The 14,129-nt window shown below is 36.8% G+C and overlaps 1 protein-coding gene across 1 annotated transcript in view; it reads right to left on the reverse strand.

Moving 5' to 3' along the window:
* Positions 1 to 11,169, reverse strand: part of AVL9 (AVL9 homolog (S. cerevisiase)) — a gene marked incomplete at its 5' end in the record, with an annotated part of 22,338 nt that extends 11,169 nt beyond the window's left edge. Inside the window, 8 exon segments of the mRNA XM_009581334.1 lie at positions 1 to 22; positions 3,738 to 3,776; positions 4,877 to 4,917; positions 5,594 to 5,660; positions 6,034 to 6,123; positions 6,887 to 6,958; positions 8,708 to 8,793; positions 11,049 to 11,169. Of these exon segments, the coding sequence (XP_009579629.1) occupies positions 1 to 22; positions 3,738 to 3,776; positions 4,877 to 4,917; positions 5,594 to 5,660; positions 6,034 to 6,123; positions 6,887 to 6,958; positions 8,708 to 8,793; positions 11,049 to 11,169 (538 nt within the window).
* Between the last annotated feature and the right edge of the window lie 2,960 nt (positions 11,170 to 14,129).

Genomic DNA, 14,129 nt, shown 5'->3' on the forward strand with positions numbered 1-14,129 from the left:
CTGGAGAAATATAAAACAGCACCTGGTGGGAGAAGGTAGAGGGGTGGGGGGAAGAGAGCATGCAAGAGAGGAAAGGGGAATTAGGGAGGAGAGAATGAGAAAAATAATATTACACTTAAGCATGACAAAGAGAGAACACATGCAAACTATTCAAGGCATTGCTTTTTATGTTATTTTAGAAAGTCTGCTTACCAACAAAAGTTCTTACAACAGTTCAAAGTAAATATTTAAATATGTCTATTGTATCCTTACATTTTATAATATTTGTAATATATATGTTATATATATATACACATGTGTGTAATATATACTTGTCAATCATTCAGATTTTTCTGTCAGTCGTTCAGATTTTTTTCCCAAATTGATCCAGTTACTGAATGACTGACAGAAAAAAGTTGTTCCTGGCATGCCACATAAATTCTTGTTCATTTGTAGTACATTTAAATCTCTGTTATAAATCAAAGAGGCCAAATAATCTCCATTTCAGAATTCTGACAAGAACCTATGCAAAAATGTCTCTTCTAAGAAAATATATTAAATATATGCAGATAAATGAAAAATAGGATAAATGCAGCATGCATTTATTACAGGTATCTTCCTATGATTATAAAAAAGACTTTTTGGAAACAGAAGACATGACTAATACTAACTTTGGTAAAGCACTTAAGGCATAATATGGGAAACCAGAATCTCCTTAATTAAATCAGAGAGACTGGGATTAGTAAATTAGTTAGGAATTCAAAAGGGGGGTGTCAAAGGCTAGCAATGAAAGAAGAAACACAAGGCAGACTGAATATTATTACTGAAGTTCCTCCAAAACAGGCCTTCAGGGAGTAGGGGAAAAAAAAAACCAAACCAAAACACAACAACCCAAACCCCCAAAAATCCCATGAAAGTCAGCTTGTTTAACAATGCCATTTTTACATCCTCAAGCAGCACAATACTAGTAAAAAATACATTAGCATTACAAGGAATCAACAATGCAAAGGAATATAGAATGATCTAACCTGATGACTTTGCAGGCCAGTTTAATAGGAATATGATGAAATTAAAAGTGCAAGTTTGCAGACTTAGACTTAATAAAAGACTTCTACTGTAAGCTAGGAAGACACTTTAGAAGTGACTGATGAGTAATAACTCATGTTCCATTAGTATTTGCAAGTCTACAAGCTAGCGAATTGATGGAACGAAGAGAAAGACCTATGCTGTCCTAACACATACCAAACGACGTTTAATGGTACGTCAGCTAGAAATAGACTATGTGTATTACCTTGTACAATTTTTTATATGTTCAAGATAGGTGAATTTGAATTGCAACAGCCACAGAAAAAGCATGATGAGAAGAACAAGCAGCGCATCTGAGGAAAGAATTTTGGTTGACTCCAATGGGAATAGAAAAGTCTAACTTCTTTTAAAATGCTGCTCTACAATGCATGTATGAAAGACACATGATATAATAGCAATGAACTACAACAGAAACCCTACGATACCCCTACAGGTTTAGATTCTCAGAGACATGTATTCCTAGCCAAACTTATTTTTAAGCCTACAGAAATAATTAAGTCTATAAAGAAGTACCTTGTTTTCAAGAAATCTATTCCAGTCTAGGTTTTTGTTTGGGTACACCATTTACTGGAGCTGAGTACTTTTCTATATTTGTTCCATCAAGTCCCTCTGCCATCTTTGCATCTATATGGGTGCACACTTCCTTACCCCTCCCAACCCTGTTATATGGCCTACAACATTTACATCAGCAAACTGGGTGGTCCTGGCAGCAGAAAGTCAAATGATCACCATCTGGAAGTAGTCTTCCAGCCTAATAACAGCTGAGAGGTGAAAAAAAATTCCTTTAGCCTGTGGAAAGGCATCATCCAAATTGCTAAGGATTAAAGGAAATCAGTCTGTGGCATTCAGGCATTTTTCAGCTCAAGGAAAATTGGCATTACTAGTGCCTTCTTGCATATTATATTTAAGGTCTTCGAACATACAGATTCCCACAGTTATTCTGGAACCTTAACATCTGCCAGAAAACAGGCAGTGCCAGAAAACCAAAACTCTTCCTTTTGAAATTGCAAGTGTTGTCTTCCTGTTTGAGCTTACGGAAAAACAAAAACAAAGCAACCTGCAGGTTTACTCAATAAGCATCCAGTTATTTTCAAAACAATTTCATATGTTTGAGTCATATGAACATGCTTGGGAAACCCTCCCTCTTCCCGTGCATTTATGTCTTGTGGTTTGAGCAGCTTCAGAAAAGAATTGTAGCTCAGTAAGTATTTTGTTTATATATGTCCAAATGCTGAACTGACCTGATGAAATGCTATCATAAGTCTTTAAACAGATCAGTAGAGATACTTTACAAAATCTTAACCAGAAATTTTTTTTTCCACTTACGGTTTTTAAAAAAAAAAAAAAAAAAAAAAAAAATCACTGTAAGCTTTCAGAACGCATTAAGTTATTTTTGGGAAAAAGTTTGCATATTGAGTCTTGATTACATACATTTCTACATGTGTACTCCTACTATGTCATAATCATATTTTCTCAACTATACCTTTTGCATAGCCTTTAATATAGTAGTCTTTAGCATATGCCTCTTTAATGCAGAAACTGCATTTATTCTCATCGATAAATACTTAGAACTGTCAAGGTATATGTAACTTACAGAATTAAGTAACAAGTGCAAAAGCTTTGGAGAAGCTGCTACTTCTGTTTTTGAAAGCCATGTTTACTGCCTCACAAAAGATACCTAGGCCTTGGATATAGACTTTAAAAAAAAAAACACAACTGTTTTGATATCTTATAGATTAAGTCCTACTGACTTTCCAGTTGCAGCTAACAGGAAATTATAGTGTTCCTTCTCAGCACTCTGAAGAAGCTGGGTTTTAACATAGCAGGTTCACTGAAGAAAAAGCAACATTTGGGAAACTGAAACAAAACTTTAAACAAGTTTTTAAACAAACAAACAAAAATCCCTGCATAAATGTGTCTGGGAGCTGATACATAGTCATTTCACTGAAAGTTCTTGTTCCAGGGTATATTAGTATTTACACAGAAGAACAAACAAATGTATCTACTATTTCACATCTGCTTGTACATTTTGCATATTCCACTTAAATTGCTAAGATAGCATTGCTTCTGAGGCAGTAAGATAGCCCAAAGAAAACACTGAGCCTAGAATTCGACAGTTTTTACAGATTTATAATCTGAGTTCAGCCTGACCTAACAGATATGGCTCTTTACATTGTCTCCTGCAGGTGTCCATGCAATTCAGGTCTGAAGGACACTTCTAGCACCCATTTCCTTTGGTATGCCTATTTAAAGCCCGAACCAGAAGTTCTACTTACTGAATCCCTGTAAAGCTGTAGGCTCCCTCTCAGGTACCAGCATTTCCTACCGATTCCTTCACACAGGTACCTATTTGCATTATGTGTATCCTTTCCTACCTTTTATAATATGTTAAGTTTCTCCACTCACATTTAATCACATTTTACTTACTCTGGTTGGGACAGCTATTAATAAGGCAGAGTGTGGACAGAACAGAAGTGGAGGCAAATTTATAAGCCAACACACAGCAGTTACTTTTAGCATAATCTCCCAATTTATATAAAGATGCAAAGTATACTTTTATCTTACTTTATTTTACTTTGTTTTTCACTAGTATATTCTACATAACTTCATATGAAAAAAATTTAAAATTGGATTTTTATCTCAATTACCTGCCTCAGCCTACAAAACGTTACCTTTTTCTCTAGAAGAATCAATTTAAAAAGGACCAGGACCTGAAAAAACACAAAAAGGAAAAACATGGTGAGTGAACCAGTGCCATTTATCAAAAATACTGTGTAAGCATAATCTCTTATTCAAGATTTCATGTTAATCACTGCATAACTGTCAAATGATCAAATACATTTGACCAGTGAAAACCAGTGTTCCAATACCCTTTCTCTACCTAAGCACTCATTTTAAAATAGCATTTGAGATGCACAAAGAAAAACCTGCACAGACAAGAATTGTGTAATTTGAATCACACAAAGCTTATCAGAAAGAACGTGTTGTGTAGTTCCAGAATTTTAAAAAACAACTGCATAAACATAAAAGATTTCCTCCACAGAAATACAGAAAAGAATTCAGCAAAATATCAAGAATAGCATTCACCTCACCTAATTTTAGGCATCTACAGATGAGGCATCTACATCAGAAGTGGCTGTCCAGACTCTCTACACTCAAAGGAAAACAGACGCTTCTGGAGCATGACTGGCAGACATCTGGAAAATGAGTTCTACCCCAAAAATCTACTAAGCAGTCGCAAATACATCATGAAATCCAGATTCTTGAATTTGTTTCCTTGATGCCTGTCAGTTAATAAAAGATTCTAAATGCTATTTGTACTTTAGCTATAGGATACACACTCAATTTCAATAGTCATTAGGAAAAAGGAGAGGTGCAAGTTCCCTCAGGTTCTATGATGGCAAAAGCTGCAAAAATTACAAGATACAGGGAAAAATGCTCCAAGTTGTGTCTGCACAGGCTTTAGCAATATTCTTCTATCACATTCGTCTGACAAGAAGCGGGAAATAGAAACAAGACCATAACTGAGATACCACTTGGACTTTGGGACAGGACTAAAGAAGTGTCACACAAACCTAGAAATCTCCAGGGAATCTAGCAGACGGACAAAACTTCTTAGTCTGGAACTTACTTTCACTGAAGTTATGTAGGCAGAAGGAGAAGGGAAATCAGAATGCTGTAACTGGAAGTACTTAGTCGTCTTACTCCTAGCTCAGGTATGTCTGGACATGTTTATTTTCCAGTTCCTCACAAAGCATTTTAATCCACAAAATAAGTGCTGTACCTTATCTATCCAGCAGAAAACACCTACCTTGTGTCTAAAGTGAAGAACAAGATCCCGAGGAGACAGACCTGAGATACCAAAAAGAGAACAATTATTACAGTTTAATAGCTAGTAGAGATAGTAACTTACTTTTTGTCATCATTTTTCAGGGGGAGGGAGACAATCATCATGCATTCTATGTGAACCTGGTTATTTCAGTAGCAGAACTCAAATAAAATTCTTTCTTTTGAGCAGGAGCAAGAGTTAAATCTACAATGGAGACAATAATAACGTGAATAGTCACGCTCTGAGTTACTCTTGTTGGCTGCCACACAGCATTATGGAAACAATGAAGTAAATACTACACTGTGCATTCAGAAAACACAGGGAAGAGTCAGAACCAAATGGGAGATATCCCAAATAACAGGTAGATGAAAGCTTGAGCACCCCACATCATCAAATAGTTCCAACTAAAAATTAAGAAGGTACTGTTTCCCAAAAGCAGCCACGCAGTTGCTTGTCAGACTGTTAGGTCAAGAGGTAACATGGCTTTCAACCTACAACTAACTCCTACTATGAAAACAACACTACATGTATTTGACATTTATTTAAATCCATTAATAAAGAAATGCATAACAGAATAATGTGCAGGCACACAGACCTCTGGTGCTTAATCTGTTAATGCACATAAACAAATTAGCTCAGGAAGGGAATGTTGATTAGCGTAACTTTATCTCTGCTGCTTGTACAAAATAAGTCACTTACCAAGATAAACTTGTGACCCTTCTAGCAAAGTACTGCCCAAGGAACTATTCATATGATCATAAAGTTCCTGTAAAAGTTAGAACAAAGGCAAAAAAACCCAGAAGCCATTAATGGCACATGGTCACACAAAATCCAGAATAAATCAAATTCACTTATTCAAGGATTTCAACGTCTTATTCCAGAAAGAAAGTAAAATTTTACTAATGGAGTCAACGGAGATACAGGCTGACAATCACGCTCATTCTTGTATTTCATTACAAATCAGGAAGTTGACCCTCTGTCAGACTAGGGTAGTTCATTTAGTTCACGTTAAGTTATAACAAGAGCTGAATAACTGAATGACCTATGCAAATGAAATATTTGAGCACTAATTAAGAACACTGAAGCCCGTAGCCATACACTGAAAGCTTTGTTCTGTGTGGCTATTACTTAAAAGTTACCTTTAGAATTGAAATTTGCGAGAAGTCTTTTTCTTCAAAATACGCATGTGTAATGAGTTGCAGCTTTGCCTGAAGTAACCCATACAAAGGCTTGGAAGAAAAACAAACACAAAAGCAAGTGAGGAAAATGTATTTAGTCACTCATTTTGAACTTCAATCTTCTCCCATTCCTATCTTACAATATAGACACATTATTGCACAGAGTTCATGGAGGGGCAGTCCTCAGTGGCTAACTTGCAGCACCTTTTCCCTGTGCTCATTTTAAATGATGATAATTCTATTTTCTTTCCATTTGCACATACCATACCATCACTGAACATCTTTCTGGAAAAGTACTTTCCTGCTTTAACACTGCTTGTGCAGGTTCAGTAATAGTTCTTTCTTCAGCTTTAAGCACAGGAAGAATTTGTTCCCTGCCTAGTGACCACTAGCTTTTGCTAAATAGGTAGAAATACAAGATGTTGCTTCAAAACAAGAGTATGCTGTATGTGTGACTATCTTAAAACCTCTTTCACAGTTGTCAATAGCCACTCTCTCCAGTTATTATAATGACCAAACTCCTCAATCCTACTACATGAAATAAAGTTAGTAGCACTTAAAAATAATCAAAAGTGCAAATAGATATCCCGGACCTTGACAACAGGCAGACACTTTTACAATTACTCTTACAAGGAAATACCAATTCAAGGCAGCTCACTCAAATGCCATAGCCTTCCAATTCAATTTTACTTCAGTGTTTTTTTACCCTCTACAATGATTTAAAGAGCCAAAAGTTCCAAATAAGAATATGGAAAACAAATAATTTTTAATATGTTATTTGAAAGTGTTTTGGGAGTTAAGCAAACATTCTTACCAGCTGACTGAGAACACAAACACTTTTCTGTACTGTTTCTCGGGTGATGTCTGCTTGCCGTACTTTCAATGCCTAAGAAATAGAAGTATTACAGTATTTTTACCCAAACAATTTCAAAAAGAATTCTTTCACGCCTCTAGTTGCCATGTACCACCCCCTATTTAAACAAAATCCTAAAACTGACTGCCTTCAATGGTGGAATATCCAAACCATTCAACAGTATGCCCTTACCTAGTAAAAGTGGTCATAACACTGATACATCAGAGTTACGTTCTCATCTCACTGTGCACAGCAAAGATCCAAATACAGCTGTGATGATAGGCAGAAGACTGTCTAAAAGACACTAGATGAGAAATAGCCCTGGAAAAGGCAATGGCATTTTATCTCAGGGTAATGCAATAGAAGAGAAGCCACAACATATCACTTGTTCTTCCTTAACATCATCTGTGAAAATGGACCAGGTTGAAAAGTCTTTGCCTAGAAATTGTTTGCTTTATACTTGACTGTTTTTTTTGAGCCACCCATAAAATAAAGGAGGTATCATCTGCAGAATCAACTACATTCTCAGCCAGACCAAACGGTCCCAGCACTTAACAACAGACCTAGAAAGGGTGGGGGCAGAAAACAGTCAAGTGATTCACTTAATTGTACAAAACAGCAAGTGTGCAGACTGCAGCCCACACATCAGAAAGGACAGATGGAACATGCAACATATTGTTTTACATTCTACTTGTTCCAAAAAGTTCATTTGAAACACCTATTTATCTTCTTAATTGGTTACTAAACAGCATAAACTGGAATCAAGAGCACAATAAAGCCAAGTTATTGCATAGTTAAATAGAGCAAGACTCTAAATCACAGAATACAGTGAAGACTAGTTGCAAAGATGAGTGAACTAAAATCAACATGGATTTAGTTCAAAAGAAATGGAATTTAAATCTGCATGTGTAAAATTTCTCTTATAGCATAAACAGGAACTTGAAATATAATCAAGGTATGATTAACACACATGATTAAAACACAGTACATAATTTACACCTTCTGAATACAAGACTCATTTAAAACTCAAACCCACATGGCATTCCAGATTCTTGGCACTTTACTGGAAAAGGAAGTAATTTTTAAAGAAATTTGTAATAACTTCTCAATTGTAAGTGCACAGATCATACTACCATTACTACTTTTGAAAATATGGGCAGATTTTAGCAGATCAAGTACATAATTTCCTCAGTGTGATCAGATGCACACTGTAGCTCTCATGAATTTTTCAGCTTTACTGCTAGAAGTTCAGTATCAGTGAGCAGCTACAATGAATGGGAAGATTCTGGTCTACTCTGCAAGTGTACTTTTGACAAAGGAGGTAGGTGAGGAGAAACATCCCTACACTTGCATGGTCAGATCCCAGGAAATTCTTCATGGTCACTGGAGATCCCAGATCCCAGGAAATTCTTCATGGTCACTGGAGAAATTTCAACTTTTTCTACCCAAGAGGCCTGCTTCCCAAAAACATGACTTGGCCGCCTGACAGATTGTCAGCTTCATTTTGCTACTTGGTGCTGATGCCTGGATTAGCTCTCAAGAACCAAAACATGTTTTTCAATTGCCTTGAACATTCCAAAAGATCACAATATGCCTGCTGACATAAGGGAAAGAAATAGTTCTCAAGTTCTGTAGCTACCGACGGTGCACATTTTCATAGATTTTTAATGTAAGCGGATTATGCAGTTTGACTGTTGATGTAATGCAAGCCACTGAATTTTAGGGTCGTTAATGCATCAAGCCCATTATTTCATTAATATAATTCACAACTTGGAAAGTTACCTTTGCTTCAATCTGCCTATAGCAAGAGACACCATATACTGTGGTTCGATCCCCACATCTCGGTGGCAAATGGAAAAACACAGTATCTATGAAAAAGAAAAGATTGTTTCATAAGTCACTAACAAGAGTTCAGTATTTTTATTTTCAGCATCACTTTTTTATAAAAGGCCTACTGCTGAAAATACTGGCACACTTATTTTCTGAGACTTTAAAAAAAAAAAAAAAAGAAAGTAAGTCAGTCATCTAGAAAGCTACACCTGCACCCAAATTAGTTTCCAAATTGCAAGATGCTTTGTGGAAGAATCTCCAGCTGTGCTAATATGGATATTCTGACAAAAGCCTCAAATTTAGCCTGACCAAGCTCCTATAAGCCCACTGACACGTTCTCAGAAGCAGCTATTGACAGCAGAAAAGCACCACTGAAACCTACAGGCATGCTTTCCCAATTCGGTATGGAGGAGCAAAAACAAGACACCATGAGGCAAGGTGTACAGTTGGAGTGTGATACCATTAAAAAGGTAAATGCCATGAAGACAGGGGAAAAAAAAACACCAAGGAGGACATCTAGAGTTGAAAGATTAGAATAGCTGCTACCACTGCCAAGGTAGATAGCCATGCAGCAGCACCACTACGCTAACAAAAAGGATTTGTGAATCCTAGTCTCACACAAAATAATTACTGTCTCTGTGCAAGTGTGACATGAAAGAAAAAAATCTCTATAAAATATGACAAAAGAAAGGCTCTTATGGCTTGAGATATACACACACATACATATACACACGCACTTGCTAATACTGCAAAAAAGTTGCTAAATCCTAACTAAAGGAGAGGACATTATGAATGTTTGCTTTCAAAACATGAGTGAAATCTGTTTTGAAACCAACTATTAATTTTTTTGTTTGCTTCATAGTAACAAAATTAACAGAAGAGACAATCCCATATGCATTAAGTCCAACAGAAAGAGGGACTGTTTATAACAAAGCTTATTCCCTTGAACAAGTTAATTATATTATGGAGATCACCTAGGGTTTTAGAAAGCCTTTAAGACTGTTTCTTGTACCAAGTCATCCTCTTTGCAAAAATGCAACTATCAGTGGGAATTAGTTTAAGACTCAAAAATAGGTATCTAAAAATTACTGTAAGTGTAACATAACTATATGTGAAACATATTTGCCTGTTTCAAGTTCATGTGTATTCCTGCCTACAAACCACATGTATATACATCAGTTTTGTTGCCAAGCCTTTCTATTTTTTCCTTACCAAAAAATACACACTGACATCTTTTAGTGCAGCAATGAAAATGCTCAAAGTTGAGCATTAACTGAGCCAAGAGTGAACAGGTTAAGTGCAGCTGCATATGATTTTCTTGGCTTGGAATGCAGCCTACTGCTCATTATGTATTTAACAACGCAGAAATGGAACAAAAATCATGACCCAGAGCAGAGTCAGAGAGACTCTTATTGCTGCTAGGAAGGGGATTATTTTGATATGACTTCCTTTGCTTCCAAATGAGGTCTCTGGAAGCTGGAGAATTAGGAAACTAAGTACATCAAGTTAAAAAAAAAAAAAAAAAATCTTATTAAAAGTAGTATTAAAGGGTTTCTGTGATTTTGCTGTTTTAAGTGACTTCCTTGTTCACTGCTCTGGAGAAAAAAGAAACAACTGAACATGCATATAAATGTCGCAGCGATGAACTGAACTGCTGTCAAATAAACAAAGAAATAAATGCAATACTACACACACAAAAAAAAAACCCCTGAAGTGAACTTGCTGGTAACTATGTGGCAAAAGAATCATTCTATCTTCATTCTGCTGACAAATACACTAAAGCTCCTGTTCCTGCCCTTCACATTTGCTGGTTTTCAAAATATGTCGTTCTACAGACATTGAATGACTTGTAGGTCATTCTAAGAATCTCTAAATTAGTGGAGGGGAAAAAAAAATTCATAATGACAACATACATTACAATGCTGAATTTTAGAATTTCATTTTTCCCTTACCTCAAAACTGGATTAGGTTTTACTCAAGAGTTTATTCCCCCTTCAAAGAACTTCTGAGAAAGCCGGTAGTCTTGCTTTGCACTAGGACTACACACAAGTGATATGTAACCCCTTAAGCTTTTATTGACATCTGACTTCTTGGTGTAGGAGATACACCTTTATGATTTACTTTCACTTTAAACTCTGAAGCAACATATCATTGACAATGTATTTTGCAGCTTAAATAAAAAGTACAGGAAGTCTAATAGTGAGAAGAATTGTTGATCAACTGTTCAGATACCAGGATTTTTCTTTTGGTTGCAGCAGAATTAGTGCATACAACTTCCTCTCTCGTTTCTTACCTTCCTGATAGTTGTGAGCACCATCCGGTAAGGCGAGAAATGGCAAGTATTTCCATTCCTCTGGTAAACTGTGGCTGTCATGTCCTTCTCCAGGCTTTAGGGGAGGATAGGAAAATTCAACCTAAACAAACAAACAAAAATAGAGGGGAGGCAAAGACAGAACACATTACTGTTACCAAACAAGCAAGCTTCTGTGATTCAGCCTAGCACCTTTTCTTTAGCAATGGTATGAAACAAAGCTTTTCTTCTTACTAGGATTCCTTGTCTCTTCCTCCAATGCACCCACGGACTGACTCACGTGTGGTCTAACTGACAGGCTCTGGGCAGATTTGGCTTCTACAGTGTCTCCATCCAGCCTAGTGCCTTTTCCTCAAAAGAAATATGAAACAGATGTTCAAGCAGAAAACATTACCCAGCAGCTGAATACCTTCTCCCCTGTACGCACATAACCAGCAGCACATTGCTGCACCTGCAACGCCAACAGGGGTCATTGCTGAGACGCACACATCCTGAAATCAGATTTGGCTTCTCAGCCCCTCAGGTGCTCATGACTAGGTAACACTCTAACACGTGCAAACCTCTTTTTTACCCTACCAGATGTTGAATAATCTCAGAAACTATACTAAGAGCAAAATACTGCTTTTAAATACTTTTATGCCCTTGACTGCAAGGAGTGCTACACATTGGCCTAAAGTACCTACTTTTCCTTTCCCCAAGAAATCCTGCCTTTCAATTTCACCTTTCATTTATTTGCCATTTGCCTCTTTTTCCCAGTAATAGCGACAACCTTTCTATTCTTCACACTACACTACATGTCTACCACAGATTGTCATAATCAGCATCTTCACAGTACTATCCTTTCATCTTCTTCTCCTACGGAGACCCCTCTGGGTTTCCTGCCACTTTCACCAATTCTTTTTTCCAGACGTGCATTTCTAAAATCACTGAGCAAAATCTAAACAAATTTATCAGTAAAAGAAACTGTTTAAAGATACTACAACTTCTCTTGAAGGACATTTAGCAATAAACTAGTGAGCTGTAAAATGTATACATGAAAATAAAAAAGCATGACAAAGCAAGCACACAGAAAATCTTAACATTTGATGGATGATAAAATAAAAACACTGTAAAGGATGAGAGTACTGAAGAAGAAATGGGAAATAAACCAAAAGTGAAATTCTTCACCTTAACACACGGTGTCACTCTTTCTACAGCTGTTGCCAACTTGGAAAAAAGCACAAAGGACAAGAAAATGCCACAAGAAATCGGCCTTGCTACTTGCTGTATCAATTTCAAGTTTTCTTATTCCTCGTATTATAAAAGAGATCTTGAAAATATCCACAAAAAAATAAAGATCTGGTGAAAGACCAAAGACCTGAGCTAAAGGTAAATAACCCCCAAAGAATAATTACGCAAAGGGGTGGAAAAAAAGACATGCAATAGAAAAAGGACTAATTTTGGCAGAGGAAGAAGGAGGGAATCCTGCCCCTGACTTGTAGTTAGTTATCAACAGTCCATAGAGCCTTTTAAACAAAATACACCATTAAGTAAAACAGAAAAGTATCTGACTTCCAAAGGAAAGACAAACACTGGAATTAGCATCCATACAAGGAGCAGAGAAACTGCCTGCCATTTAGTACACACATAAATCCTGAGAATTCCCTGCTATCCTTTTCAAATCAGATTGTAAGAAGATTAAGATGTTAGAAGCTTCATGTAAATATCTGCAATACAGAAGATTATATCATACAATTTGACGCTGTCCAGATTCAGACTGGCTGGCTGAAAACACTGTTTACGCTTATTACTGGATTCTTGCAGGAGGAGTAAACTTAGCAATAAATAAAGCACAGTTCCTAACTTTTAAAACATAGGTAGTCAAGGAGCATCTACACTAACGTCCTGAACCAAGTATTTTATTTCACTGCATGGCCAACAGAGAGGGGTTCAGATTCACGCTGTGCAGGAGCTTCTTTCCACTGAATACAGAGGAAACTCTGGGTCTCTTACATTTCAGTGAATACCTTTCAAAGTATCATTCCTGACAGGGAAACACTGTAAGTAAGGATCTAAGACATCACTGCTTCCAAGCACTTACAGGATTACAATTGTATTTGGCATTCCAACCAAAATAATGAATTAGAAGACATATTTAAAGGAAAGAAGGGTAGGACAATTCAAGCTATATGAAAAACGTATTCACTAAGGAATACTCCTTTTTAAAAACCAGACTAAAGCTGAGAGATCTGGCTCCTCTGTTCTTTTGAGTGCGTGAAATTTGCTGAAGAACTACTTTGTTCTAGCTCACAATATGCTATCAACACCTCAGCTGCTATCAGATATTCCCAGCAACAGGGATTTCTGCAGGCTCTGACTGTTCCAAATTCAAACTGAACCAGCATAAGTGACACCGATAATAATCTTGTTTTATATTAGTCTGCTTCTTTCAAAAATATGTGTTCTAATATAGAGACTTCCGTATGCATGTGTGTGTATACGTGAGAGAAGATCACAAAAATCAGATAAAGCAGAATTAAAATTGCTTAAGTGGCCCTAAATAATCTATTTTACAGATATACTTTATGATAGACCTGATTTACATTATGACACACTATTCCTCCCCCTTCCCAAGAGGATCCATGTAGGAAGTACCCTGGTTTCTAAGAAGGAATCACATTTGTGTAGTTTAATAGATCACTGCTTGTAGAAGTACCGCCCTCATATTGTGGAGGCTGAAAGAGTGGAAGTAACAAAGAAGCAGGAAAAAGAAAAAGGACAATCCAACAGCAAGGACAGCATGCAATGCCCTGGTGAACTTCCTTCCACCCCTGCTCTGACTTAAAGAGTTTCCAGTGATTTCATTTCAAAGAGCTAAGTCAAACTTTTTCACAAGTAGTCACTGCAGGTGGGATTCATGTCAGCTGACTACATGTCAAAAAGCAAGATCTCCTAAGCCAGTTTTCCTAAGCATTCTGCATAGTCAGAGAAAACAGACACCTGCAGAGGATGATTCACCCGATCTGTTTCTTTCCATAGACTCTGAGGAGAGCTGGCTCAGACTTCTAAGTCTAACTTGCAGAT

The sequence above is a fragment of the Fulmarus glacialis genome, unplaced genomic scaffold (genome assembly GCF_000690835.1).
Source record: "Fulmarus glacialis isolate BGI_N327 unplaced genomic scaffold, ASM69083v1 scaffold41877, whole genome shotgun sequence".
NCBI classification, from domain to species: Eukaryota; Metazoa; Chordata; class Aves; order Procellariiformes; family Procellariidae; genus Fulmarus; species Fulmarus glacialis.